We start from the raw sequence: 14,955 nt of genomic DNA on the forward strand, positions 1-14,955 counted from the left end.
TCTTTCCTTTTAAGCCTATCCAAGACTACTATGGATTTCCTAGTTATTTCAAAAAATTAACAGTTTTCAGTAGAAAAAAGTCATGGTGCATAATCTGCTATACTATAAAAAGACTCATCAAGTAAATAAAACAAGATTTTAAATAATGGAATAGAAACACTGCCAAACCACAACTCTCTGTAGCTTAGCTGTAACATATTTATGGGTACTATCTGTTTTTCGTACTTATCTGAAATATACTGTAGTCACAAGCTGTATTATAGGTTAGTGTTTCCATTGACATGCAAAACAGTTAACAGAAGAATAAATGGAGCATACAGAAACTTGAATTAAAAAACTCCTCCAGTAGTTTTCCTGTATGCATGGATGTATTGAAAACCGTTAACCACTGCAAATAAAAACATTCACAGTTAATAATCTATGTACCCAAAATATGCAGAAAGATTGTTTTTCAAACTTCTACACTTTCAGTTAGGCTCCAAATTCTATTTTTTGATGCCTACGCCAACAGTTGACTGTGACACCTTCTATAAAGTTACATAGCTAGCTATTAACACCCATGCTATCAATAATACTGTCCAAGTTTATATATTGGAAAGTTTAAGAAATGAAAGTGTATCATGTATTATTTTAGAAATCTTTTAAATTGCCCTGGGAGCACTGCATACAACATTGCTACAGTGATAGTATAAGAGTCGCAAATATTGTTCAATATTAACATTTCCTATGGGACCTTCAAATTGGCTTTCACAAGCTGCTGCAGACTGCTGTCACCAGTCCCAACTGGCTTCCTAATTAGTCAAGTGTATCAATCTTTTGACTTCCTAGAACTAGTAATTCCATTTGGCTTGCAGATAGCTACATAGCCCACGATAATTCCTTTGAGAAATATACCTTTTTATGATCTAAATGATCTCTTTTCCTTCAGTTGCAGAATAGGAGATTTAAGTACTTTTTAATACCATACCTAATTGAAACTCATACAACTGTCTTTTAAATACCATCTAAAGCAGAAGTAAATAGGCAAAATAGCTGGTAAGTTTTGCCCTTGACATTCCAGTGTCAAGTCAGATATAAACTGCCTAATTTCATAATTACGTCTTTAAAAATGTTAAGAATATTAGAGACCCTTCTTCTTTAGTGTGCTGAGTATCATAAGCTTTACAGTACAACTTTAATAAGTCTTACGATGATAGCAACAGATACCGCAGTTAGTAACGACTCTTGCATTTTATGTACTTATTAAGGAACAAATTATATATGTCATAATTCCAGGAGCAGTAGCCCACTGACATGATAGAAACACAAATATCATTAGCAATATGGTTTTAAAGTAAGAGTGATGCAACCAGATTACTTCGGATGAAAAATGTTTCATTTTTACAGTTCCCCTGCATCTGCCCAATATAAACTAAAATATCTGACTCAATACTAGGACTCCAGAAGTTCACTTTATTAGGAGAAAAACATATTATTATATGTCCATTTCCTCTTTCAAGGAATCAAAGCTTTATTCAGCTACTCTCTCAAAAAAAAATCTGCTATTTTTTTTTTCTGAAGGAAATACTAAGGAACTTCAGAAAAAACAAACCAAGAATTCTTTAGCATGGCTTCTGTTGATGTGGCCTACTCAGTCTGTACACTTCAGAGATTTATCTACAGGGACTTTGACTGTCATTTTCCACTGTGATCTATTTATGGCATTGCAATTACATACACCTTTTTGTTACACTGTAAGTAATGGAAACAATCAGCTCCTAAAGCCAGCCTCTGAATACTAAGCCTCATCTGAAATTAAAACTGCACACTTTGGACAAATGTATACATTAAAAACAGACCTTAATATTTCATAGCTGTAACTGAAGGAAAAGGGCTACTCATCAAGTTATCTGAATTAGCAAAGACTTTAATTATCTTTATATCATCTTTGAAGTAATTCCATGGCAGCACTCAGCCTTTTATATAATTTAAAAACAAACTTGGAGTACTGAAGCTATTGGATTTGTTTTTCTTGTCTGAAGAATTAAGTCCTGATCTCACAATTCGGTAATTACCAGAATGAATACTTTTTTATGCTTGTTTGACTAGAATACAAATTGCTTTTTTTTTTTCTTCAGCTCAGGAAAAAATTCAGGTCGGATGTACTGTACCCACTTTTTGATCACGTGAAATTTAATCTCTTTGCAGCCTTCTTCCACGTTTAGCTACATCATGTCTTGTGCCTTAAGGTACAAAAATTTTTCAGGCAAGTGAATACCAGGCTTGGGACCATGACAGCAAAGATTTTTCCAGACTATTCACACAAGGCGAAGAAGGAGAAAAAGAAAGATATGTCTTTTAACTTTGTATGTTGTTTCTTTACTTTCAAGACATCATAAAAAGTCCTCTATGTTTGTATAATGATTGATTGTGACCAATACAGCCTACAAAGCAATGCCCAGATGACTAAAGGTCTCCGAGTAAAAATTGAAGGACCATTCTCTGAACAACGTCACGAGAGGAAAGCTTTAGCAATGGTGTAGTGTTGACTGACTTAAGCTCCAGGGAGCAGAACAGATCACAGAGAGGGAGATAATTTAAGCCATCAATGCAGGAGTGAGCTCTGATGTTTTGGAATTGGTTCCATCTTTTCGGTCTCAGAGTTTCAGGCAGTCAGATTCTGTGAAGTATTCATAGTGCTGACACATAACAACTTCTAGACCTCTCAGCCTTATATATGAACAGGTCATCAGACTTTTTTTTAAGGCTTTTATATTGTCAACATAAAAATACAAAGCAATCTTAATGTCCAGAGAAGGCAAGGGTTCAAAATGTTTAACAATGTGACTGCTTAAACTCAGACTCTTCACTCCAATAACATTTCTATACAATCTTACATAGAAATTGTGGGTGGATGTTCAGGGTATCTTTGTCCAGAAAAAGCACAGCATATACAGACTTCAACTTGAACTTGCTCGAAGGCTTTGAAGTTTACCTGGTAAAAGCCATAGCACCAATCAGATAATCTTCATTGACAGATGAGTGAAGGATACATGGCTACTAGTTTGAGTTTCAATAACGGTGCATGGACTAGAGCCGTGACTCATAACAGAACACAGGAGTTCCTTTGACCCTGATCAAATCTTGCAAGAACCTTGTTACATTACAGTGAGGAAAAGAAAATTTCCAATGTACAGACGCAAAGCAGAAATAGCTGCCAAGGGTGCCTTGGACAGGCTGGCTGAAAGAACAGACCTTTTTAGGTTTAAAAAGTGTTAAATCCAACTACGGACAGAAATATCACTATTCACCTGTCTTTCCTCAGCGGTGACTTCAGGCAAAAGACACGTACCAGCCCTTCCCAAAAGCGTAACACATGTATATACCTCACAGGAATCACATAAACAGTCTAGTCCAGAATCAGAAGGGTTACATTTCTTACTGATGCCCAACACAATGTAGTAAGCTTCAGAGCCCTAGGCAAGTGTATGATAAAAAGGTATGATTTCCCCTAATGACTGGTGCACCTATTCCACACATCTTCTAGCTGAGGAAAGTGGATTTCATGCCATCTTGTTTGCTCTTGCTGAAATTGTTCCACCGTTGAGTTGTCATCAAGTGCTTTCATGGTACAGAAATAGATAGATTTTGACTCTGAGCATATGAATGAAAGTGTGCCTCAAGTTCCAAAGAGCTCAAAACAAGTGAAATGCAAACTAAGCATCCATCCTTCCTGAACTCTAAAAGACAGCTGTCCCTTTCAAATCAGTTGCTGAAATTAAGGTGGGTAACTACACCAATTTAACTTCCATAAGATAACTCATATCATAAAAACCGAAAGGTAAACTGTGGTTTTAGAGGTGGTTCTGTACCACAGAGATATCAAAATACTTCAGTGATGTAAGGTACCTATTTCTGCATCTCAATGGATCACAATTTCCCATTTAAGTAATGGGACTGATAGTGAAATCATTTTAATATTGAACTTGGTAATAAAATTGTATAAATTTCTGATGTTCATCGTGAGTCTATAAATCCCATTCTTTCTGTGACAACAGAAGAAAGCCACTGTAAACTCACTTTCCACAGAGATTATCCAGGATCATTTATATTGATTCCAGATCCAGTAAAGAGTTTGCCAGAGCAAGCTTTTCTGAGAGAGATCCCAAAAAAGTTTTCCTGAGGTAAACTGGACTTACAGAAGAATAAACAGAATGCCAAGCCTTTGAAGTGGTGTACCCCAGGACTTGATACTGGGGCAAATATTTGTAACATCTTCATGACCTGGATAATGGGACAGAGTGCACCCTGAGCAAGTTTGCATATGGTGCAAAATTCAGAGTAACAGCTGACAGACCAGATGGTTGTGCTGCCATTCAGAAGGACTTTGACAAGTTGGAGAAATGGGCAGACAAGAATCTTAATAAAATTGAACAAAAGATCTGCATGTGGTGAGGCATAACCCCATATACCAGTACAGGTGGGGGCCAATTGGCTGGAAAGCAGCTTTTAAAAAAAAAATTGGGGATTCTGGTGGACAACATATTGACCATGAATCAGTGTTGTGCCTTTGTGGCAAAGACAACGAAAGAAAAGGATTGCCAGCAGGTCAAGGGAGGTCATCCTTCTCCTCCACTCAGCACTGGTGAGACACGTCTGCAGTGCTGGATGCAGGTGCAAGCTCCCCGGTACAAGGGAGACACAAACATACCCAAGCAAAGTCAGTCAGGGGCCATGAAGATGATCAGTCGACAGAAGCATCTCTCATACGAGAACATGCTGAGAGAGCTGGGACTCTTCAGCCTAGAGAAGAGACGGCTCAGGGGGATGTTATCAACATATATAAACACCTGATGGAGGATTGGGTGGGGTGTAAAGATGACTGAGCCAGAATCATCTCAGAGGTGCCCAGAGACAGCATAGGAGGCAAAGAGCACAAATTCAATTACAGGAATTTGCATTCAAATGTAAGATATATATTTTTTTTTTCCTGTTGAGAGTGGTCAAACACTAGAACAGGTTGTCCATCTACAATGGAAACTCTAAACATGGCTACAATAAAAAAGAGGTCACCTTTCCACTAAGTCCACAAAACCAGTAACTAAGAGTCTGAAAATGAAATGATTTATCTGTGTACATACCTACTCTCTCACCAACTCAACAATACAGGATATTCTAGTAATGCATTAAATATGTTGCATTACCTGACAGTATTTTTAAGAAGCCAGTTTTAAGACACAATCTTCTGATAGCCCTTTTTCTATTCACTAGGGATACTCTGCCTTTTTAGTGGAAAAATAAAACTGCTAAATTAATCAGAATGCTAAGTTTTAGTTACTTATATTTAATCACTCATAACTAAAACAGACCAACCTTATGCACTGTTATTAAGATTAAGATTTGATAGACAGCTAATAGTGATAAACATCAGCTACATATGAGGAAGTCAGTCAATAAGTTTTACTGTTAATGAATGATTTTTCTGGGTTTTTTACACATCATAGTTCCAACTCCAATGACACTGATAAGAATGCAACCAATCTGTTTTTCAGACTAGCCAAAAACTAGTATTTTCATTAGCATTGTTTTACGGGGGGGGGGGGGGGGGGGAATCATCTATTACTGAGACATAGCAATTACAATTTCATTTAGAAAGCAGTTAGAACCACTCAAGTCACATTCTTAACTGAACGTAGCTTCTTATAAAAATACATGTAGCTGAATATATGTGTGTGGGTGTGTATGAACATCTTGCCTCTTGGTTACTGTGTGCCTCTGAAGGAGTCCACTGAGTACAGGGAAAGACATTACTATTTCTATTCAAATTTATAAACAAACGATAAATCAGAAAATATACACAAAGATCGCTCATACTGACAGTTGTGCTACAGAGATGAGGGGCTGAAGGAAATTTAAAAGTTGTATTTCTCGCTCGTGGAGTGAGAAAGTTCTGACTGCATTACATGACTGAGCTTATTCAAAGGAAAGCTTCTGGACAGCTTTGGGTGGGCAAGACCCTTTTTGTTTGGGTGGCTATAAATGCACAAGAATACCCAGGAGGACCAGATCAAAGGTCCACCTAGCCCTGCATCCTCCATGCATTAGTAGCCAACAGCAAACATCTATAAAAAGGACAGGATAAATATGTAATGACATTTCTAGAATGGTCTCTTGGTCTCCAGCAGTTTGTGATTCAAAGACTTTGTATTTGCATTTAATAGCTTTCAATGGATAGAAGCTGCCAGAGAGAGCAACTTCTGTCAGCAAGCTTCAGAGCAAGAATATTTTGGTATGCAGTAACAAGACTGTTCTTCTGTACAACCACTGAGGTATTGCCAAGTGAAGATAAGCGTCATAGTGAACAGCACAGAAGAAGAAGCAGCAGCAGACTCAGTTTGAAGGAAGATTCAGAGACATGACCTTCTTTTCTGCTAGCTTTCCAACAATGACAGGGGAGGTTCTTGGCTCTTTTACAACCTTGGACTAAGGAAAGTAGAAATAAAGCATACCCTCCAATGGTTTGGTAAGAATATTTATTCCTCCCTTCCTCTGCAACTTCAGAGAAAAAACTTTTGATGTTTCAGAAAAAAACAGAAAGAATAAAAGCATTTACACATAGCAGGAGTGAGAGTTTAAAGAAGACTCTGATGTCTACCTCCTTATGGAGGAGATGTGAGGTAGTATTTGGAGTAGGAAATGCTTACTCAAACCAAAACCTACTACCTGCATAAATGTTAGAGGTCTTAATCCCAAAGATGGCTTCAGAGATTGTAATTTTTTCATGGTAATGACATTTTAAGTTTGCAGCACTCTTTTCACATTCATTTAGAAATTTTACTGCTACAATGTAAATGACAAGTCTTACGAGAATATTTATCTACAGACATTACTTTAATGATCCTTAATTTTTTCAACAGTTCTGTCTGTTTTGACTATTCCTCTCTCTCCCAAATACAGCTGCTATTTATTTTTTCAGGGGCTTTGTGTAAAACTCTGTTTCACAAATGCCTTTCAGCCATTATCTCCAAAGACTACACTTATAAGTAAAATTTTCTGAAAGAAAAAAAATTTTTTCTTCCAAGCTTCTTGTTCTTTTGGAGCTACTACTTAGTACAAACAAATAGCAGCTGCTGCATTCTGAGCCCATGGGTTGCCAACAAGTGCATGAACTACACTACACCTCCATGCTTCAGAAGATTTAGCACCTTTGAGATCTTGTTAGAACATGACTTGTGACTACTAGTTGTTGGGTTTTAATTAATATACATTCAGATCAGTCCTACCTTTTTTCACTAAAAACATCTAATTCCCTGAACATCCTGCAGTGTGGGACTTGATGAGGTTTTGCTGTATCTCATCTTTTGCTGTGGCTTCTGCAGTTGTAACACACATTGTTTTTCACGCCAGATTTTTTTTTAAATTATGTAATTATTTGATCTTTTTGCCTTTTTAATTATTTAATTTTTAAATACCTGTATTTTGTCATTCTCTGTATCATTTTCAAGTACAAATGTGACAGTTATTCTTGAGGGAACATCTGTTCTCAGTAATTTACCCAGTTTTATATTTTACTGTCAAAACAATACAATTGCAGCTGAAAAACAACCTCCATACTTAGTGACATATCAGGTGACATCTCCTTTCAAGTGGATTTATGGTCAATGTCTGTCACAACTTGTTCCTCATATATAGGACTTTTTATTTTTTTTAACAGGCATAAAGCAAAATCAGCTCTACTTACTGTTAACTGCCCACTAAGTATTAACATGAGCAAGTACTGAGAAGGCAACTCTTAAGTTCCCACAGTTCTTTCTGCTCATTGTTATTCAACGTAAGAGGAAGAAGTTATACTCCTCACAGATACAACACAGATTTATTCCTCACTGGCCTCATAATATAAGTGATTCTTAAGAATAAATTTAAATAACAAAAAGTGACCTCAGGAATCCTCTTGGTGAAGAGGGTCCAATCTGAGGATAAATGGAGGCAGTCATGGGACAACTGGAAAGAGTTATCATCACCAGGGAGGAAGGAGATGAACAGAGCACTTGAAATTCCAAAAGGGGAAACTCCCTGGAGAAGAGAGACCTTACACAAAACACTTGTTAGATATTAATATTATACCCTCAGGATTTCTTCATTTATAGCATTATCAGAACTTTTGTCCCCTTCACAGTAAATTTAGTTGCACAAAACATATACCTAAATGTCCAAAATCTAGCAATAAACCTACTATTGTCCAAAACTTGTGTTTTTTAGTAAAGTAGCCCAGCAGACATTTTAAAACAACAAATTATCAACATATGTTAGAAACTACTCATACCATCTCAATTGTAATGGAACATGAGCAGATTTTTATAACCTGAGACATTTGCAGTCCTTCACTCCCCCCAGAGGAAAGGAATACTATTAATAAGTATTGATTCTCCTCTCCCAGTGAGAAGAAATTAATAAAATGAAGGCCTTATGAACTTGAGCTAGGAAGGGAAAATAGGGCCTTTGAGGGTACCTACTAATATAAAGAAGGTTTGGGGATTTTTTAATTTATTTCAAAGGCAAGCATTTTATCTGTTGAAATCTGAATTTTAATTACCTAATTATGTTTACTATTTTCACTGCTTAAACTGTCAGTGCTGGGATCCATGGTGTCCCTTTGTTTTGCAGAATACTACAGAACTAATGAAAATGTTCATATTGCACAAGTTAGCAGACAGTAATAAAGTAGTAAATGTTTGAAGAACCAAAACCTACAAGACTCTTAGCAAGTTTGTGAGACATAAATATTTTTTTCCAAAACCAGATAAACAACATAAAACCTCTGCAAAAACAAATGTTGCAAAATTGGCTGCAAATAAGGTCATAACTGTCTAAATGAACTGGAACACAGATTTAAAACCAGTTAGTTGTGATAAAAGTGAAAGTGAGTAACACAACTGAAAACAAACTAATACTCCAGATTGCAAATCAGATGTTTAAGACATCATTTTGGCATCACTTCACTGCTTTTGCGTAAGAAAGGGCAGCCTTTGTAAAGAACCACTGATGAAAGTGGCTTGTTACTTAAATGGTATTCCAAGAAAGACACAATGAAGATGCCATAATGATGGAGTTCTCAATTATATTACAATAAATTTAGCTAGTGTTATCACAGTTATAGAATTCTTTACACTGTGATAAGATCAAAATAATTGATTGGTGTGCTTTCTACCGAGAATCTGAACAGCATGAGAAAGTATGTATCTGAATGTTAATAGTATGCAGACAAGTGGCATTTACATAAAGATCCCCTTCCACTGGCTATTTACCTTTGGAACTGTAGTATGTGATAGTTTGAACTGGCTTCACAGAATCAAGTAAGGCAATTTTATTGACAAAGCATCTCATGATGAATATCACTTTGTATCCCAGAAAGTATTTAGAGGACAGATTTTATTACCATAAATTTCAAAATACCAAATATCATTCACTGCTTAGACATTCCAAATTTTTAATGAATTCCACATATTTTTCAAGTTAGGGTGGAGCTGAAAGGCAAATATGGAGCTGATATTTTTATTAGGTAAACTTAAGACTCCCATCCTTTTATATCAGTGAACTACTTGAGCTGTGATCATTAGGACACACAAGTGTCACTATCTAAGATGTGAAGTAGAGATGGAGAATTTTAGCAAATTACAATTTACAGAGATCTAAATCTGACATTGGCTTCAGGTCCAAATCTCAAAAAAATACTTGCAAGAGAATAAGTCAAACGATTCCATATAAATAACAAAAATCTATGGTCTTATTAGCAGAGGTCCAAATTTGTATTATAAAGTCTATCTAAAATGTTAAGTTTTTCTAAACAGATGCTGTACTAGATATTCATAAAACTCTATACATATTTTATAATCTACAAAATATTCATATAATTAGTTATATCTGTAATATAAAAAAATCAAACTGAAAACTTTATGAAGATTTATCACACACTATACATACTTATTTAATTTTAGAAAATTACCACATCAACACTGAACTTGGTGTAACAGTATTTCAAAGGCAGTCTGATGCAGAGGTAGGGATGACAGAGTGTAAGCTGCAATCTAGACGGTTAAGTTGTCACCTGTATATCAAAGGCACAACACAGGCTAAAGAAGACTATTTAAATTCACTAGTCACTAATGGCCAATTAACGGTCACTGAAAAAAAGCACAACCTCAAGCACTGGGAAAAGACTGCTTTTACATTAAGAAAAGAAGCAGCAGCTAAGCAAGAGAAAAACGTCCAGCTGAAGGTACTGCTGTGGTCTAGGGAATTAACACCCCCTGAAGAATTTTGCATCGTGTAATCTAGGAATAGACAAGAGGGTCGGAAACTGTCTAGAAACTAAACCATTTTAGAAAAGGATAAGATCCCAAACTGGGTGTGGGGAAGGGAGGAGAAGATGGTAGAGAAGAAACAAAATAGCCACTTCAGTTCTAGCTTCCCTTGCAGAAGACTTCTCAAGTTTCAACCTGTCATCTTGTCAACTAAGATCATCACCGGTAGCCATCATTGCCAACTCTACAGTATCATCTCTGTGGGATTTTGCATTCATATCAAATTTAGGACACAGATGTTAAGGACTGACTGCTTTCAATATGTAGTAATTGATTGTAAGAACTAATTTGCAGTGATAATGACAAATAATGCATAAGAGTAAGTTATTAGCACAACCAGTGTTATTAATAATTGTCAGTTCAGTAATGTGAGGTTGGGTTTTTTTTTGTTGGTTTTTTTTGTGTTTTCTTTTTTAAAGCGTAAGAGAAACAGTTAAGAAACTCCAAAGTGGCATATAGCACGGTGATACACAGGCATCCCTAACCTTCAGATCATTTTCAGTTAGAAAGCAGTGTTACTGAAAAATGAAGAGTGGAGATATAGAGCACACTATAATCTGTTCACTGAGAAAAAAAATAAATTGAAGAACCAGTTAGTACATATACTCTAATCTTTTCTCTTCTTCAAGTATGCACCTGTTTGAATCCCAGAAATTAATTTCTGGGATGGTGACATCAATGAGTTGCCAGCTACTTCATTCAAGCAATAATTGAAATAATGTTTCTACAAATCCAACATCTGATCTAGTCACCATATAAAGAAATGATATGCAGCAAAAATCAGTTACTCCCCAGTCACACTCCAGGTAACAGTATTTTGGTATTTTGACAGACGGAGGACCTGGTTAGAAATTTGTCAACAGGTCAGATGTAAACAGTTTTGGTAAGACTACCAAAATTAAAAACAAAACAAAACAAAACAATCCCCACTATTCATATTGTTGTTACTGTCCTTCCTGACAAATAAATCTACCACAGATGCTTTCTACTGTCAGAATTTGGGTTTTCCAATAGACATAAAATTATGTTGCAAACAAGCACAAGAAACCTTACAAGGAGCTCTGCAGAACAAAAACCAACTCATCAGTGGCCAATTTAGTGAATACCAGACTCAACACATCTATAGCTTCAGGTGATCCTAACATAATCTTTTCCCATCTGCTGTTGTTTAGATCAGTCATTCCAGACTGAACCTTAAGTGGCTGCTAACAAGAGCAAGAAACCTCTTTCTGTACACTTATATGATTTAATAAAAAAACAAGCTACTAAGAGACAAAGCAGCTATTTACTCAATGACCTAGCTGATCTGTAGATGACAAGTACATAGTTCCCTGCTACATTAGCTGAAGCAGTAGGTTTAACTACCAGAGGCCTACATACGCATGTGGGTAATATGACTCAGAAGTCCGTAACATTGGCACCTGTATTCTGGAAAGCCTTAACAAGACATTATGAAGAACAGGACTTGAGAGAAACTTTAATTTTCCCTGAAAGACTCTCAATTTTCCAACCAAAGCACTATCAGTCATACATACGTCTCTGAGAGAAGAGTATCTAACCTCTTTTGAAACACTTACAACCATGCATGAATACAGATACCAGTTTTACCCTTTCCTAGTCTTCTGCAGCCTCCTCTATCTTCTGTGAGCTTTAAAAAGATTGTCACTGGTAGTTTTCTGATTGGGTCTTGAATTTACTTCTAAAGAATTAGAAATTCGGTGTTCAGAGGGTAGCCGCCTGGTTTCCCATCTTAAGAGAAAGCTTTAGTCTCACACCTCAAGACATGGATGTTCTTATGAAAATAAATCAAAGACTTTTGGTCTGGAGAATCTCTGAAACTAAACACACCTACTCTGGCTATTAGTGAAACATGGAAGAGACAGATAATCATTTCTGCCAAAGGTGACGACCAGGGTTTGAGTGGGGAACTGTTTAACAAGATCTGCTCAGAAAAAAAATAGCTCACGGTAATTTACACATTAAGTCATGTATCATTCTGAAGGATTCCAGAAGCTGAGTATGGGATAAAATACAGCAGTATAGAGGATCATCAGACATCTTTTTAGTAACAGAGAACTCACTGTGTCTGCCATCTCTTTTGGTACAAAAGACAACACAGCATAAACGAGTAACTTTAAAAATGTATGGCTGAGGTTTCTCTCAAGGTGTTTCAGTGGGGACCTATTGAAATAACAGTTGAAATACTCAAAGAAAAATCCAGAGTACTTCATGAAGGGCTTATTCTCATAAAAGAACAAAAATGAATATGTAACCTTATTTAAAAGAAAGAAAATGGCTTTGCGATTTGGAAAATGTCTGTTCTCTGGTAACGTAAGAGGTTCTGAGCATAACTGAACTTACATTTGGTCACACAAGGTTCAATATATTCTAATGAAAAAATACAAAGCAGCATTGTAAGTTCTAAAATACCTTGAAGAAAACAGGTAATTAGAGAAGCTCATTAACAAAACAAAACTTAAGAACCTCTTTGCTGTAAATTTTAATTGGTGAAAATCATCCATTTATTCTGTCTTTTCTCATAGCACATTCAGATAATGAAAAAATAGCAGCTTTATTTCCAGTAAAACGCTAGGTAAAATGTGTTTTCTACATTACTTACCTGTTTTCATTTCTAACAAGCGCCTTTTCTTTTGTTGCCTCTCTTGTTTTTCTTTTTCTGCTTTCTCCTTAGCTATTTTAGCACGCCTCTGTTTTTCTTCTGCTTCCCTTCTTCTCATATTCTCCTTTACTGCTTGCTATGAACAAAAAATATAGAGTTCCATTAAAACTGAAGTCTTAGCAAAAACAAAGCTGAACCTTAAAAACAAAGAAAAAAGCTTTAAAATCACATCTCCTAGCTAACCTTAATTTATCAAGCCAAATAAATATTTTACATTCCATATTTAGTACATTTTATTCAGAAGAGTAAGCAAGTTCAGAATAAATACATTAAAAGCAAACTAATTGCCCCCAAATGGGGATTATAAATTCAGCAAGAAATACATCTTAAGAATACACACGTTAATGTAGGAAGAATTCAAAACATCTAAACCACCTAGTTTCACAAAACTGTAAGTATGTTCCATTTGTATTTCTAGAATGGTTTCAACATTTATTCTTTCCCAGCTGCCACTGTACCAAGTAAAACAAGGCTGCCTGGATGACTTAGCTGTGCATTTTTCTTATTCTTACCCACATATGCATTAATTCACTGGATTTATAAATTCTTGTCTTCTGGTTAATAGTCATACAACATTGTTTATTTTGAATTACAAATAAGTACTCCAAAGCTTCCAATGAAACCAAAACAGAACTATGAGGTTCAGAGTTTTTAAATCATTATTTTGCATATTCAGACATCAAGCAAAAAAACCTGTGCCATATTCAATAATTTTTGAACAAAGCTATTGTAGGATTACCTTTTCATAATTTTAGTGTTAGCTACGTACACTGGTAAATTCTCAGTGCTGTAGTGTGCCTTGCATTAAATGTAAAGTGCCATGCACCTATTCTTCATTGCAGAAATTTTCTCTTTTCAGAATGCAGTTACACACAAAATCTCATCCTTCACAATAGATCAAAGTGTCCCCTCCTACAAAATGGCTAACAACTTCACAAGGTCTGAGGCAGAGGCTGCACATTTGCAGGGATAATTAATGTCTCGTATTGTTTTTAGGAGGGAAAATGTCCAGCCTGCACTCAGAAAAAAACGTAAGAATGGACTGAAGAGTACTGTAAAGCACAGATGAATGTGGATTACAGCAATGTTTTCACGGGCACTGTTTGTAGCATCACTGTAATAGATAGTGACCAAAGAAAGGAAAAAAAATAAATAAAAAGGAAAATCACATACATCTTGTGGGGAAATATCTGTCTCTGATAACTAAAGAAGAGTAAGTTTTCAATCATGAAAAATGACAATGAAATGGACTTTTTAAACAAAGCAAAACTGTACTTCCACAGTGTCTTCTCCAGAGCCACCTCTGCCAATTTTCTTGATACGGGGGGAGGAGGGGAGAAGCCTACTACAGAATGCTAAAATTCTGGACTGAATTAATTTTAACAAATTACTAGCTGATTTTCAGGCTGGGCTTTCTGTAAAATAAACTGCTGGACACAACTCAAATGGGACTCAAGCACAAGTACAATTCTGGCAAAAATTACGCACTTCCCTAACAGAGTGACCAAGGAAATTTCTACTTTGCATCTACTTTTTCCCCCAAAATAATACCTGCAGGACTCAGCCTCAGACTGCAGTCATCCAAATGAAGGTGTCTATTCCTTTCTAATCACACTGATCAACTGGGCTCAATTTAGTAGCTCACAGCTTCATATTCAGTGCAAGTTGGATGCTTTGGAGTATCACACCTTGCCTACAGCCTTCCTCTAGCAGGACACTGGTCATCCGTAAGTTCCATGTGATAACTTAAAATTTCAGGCTGATGATGTCTTGGATACCATTTAAGACACCTCTCCAGGATATTAGGAACCTCTGTTCTTAGGTCTCCTTTGAGACATCAGATAGACAACTCTCCAAATTCCACTAACTGTATTGAGTATGCATCTCCCTTGACTAGAATATGAGATTAGACTCCCAAGCTCTCATACAGATGCC

General features: G+C 36.2%; 1 protein-coding gene across 1 annotated transcript in view; it reads right to left on the minus strand.

Moving 5' to 3' along the window:
• Window positions 1-14,955, minus strand: part of DIAPH3 (diaphanous related formin 3) — a 254,424-nt gene that overhangs the window by 62,600 nt on the left and 176,869 nt on the right. Inside the window, exon 26 of the mRNA XM_059831346.1 lies at window positions 12,961-13,096. Within this exon, the coding sequence (XP_059687329.1) occupies window positions 12,961-13,096 (136 nt within the window). The remainder of the gene's footprint in view (window positions 1-12,960; window positions 13,097-14,955) is intronic.

The sequence above is a fragment of the Gavia stellata genome, chromosome 1, assembly GCF_030936135.1.
Source record: "Gavia stellata isolate bGavSte3 chromosome 1, bGavSte3.hap2, whole genome shotgun sequence".
NCBI classification, from domain to species: domain Eukaryota; kingdom Metazoa; phylum Chordata; class Aves; order Gaviiformes; family Gaviidae; genus Gavia; species Gavia stellata.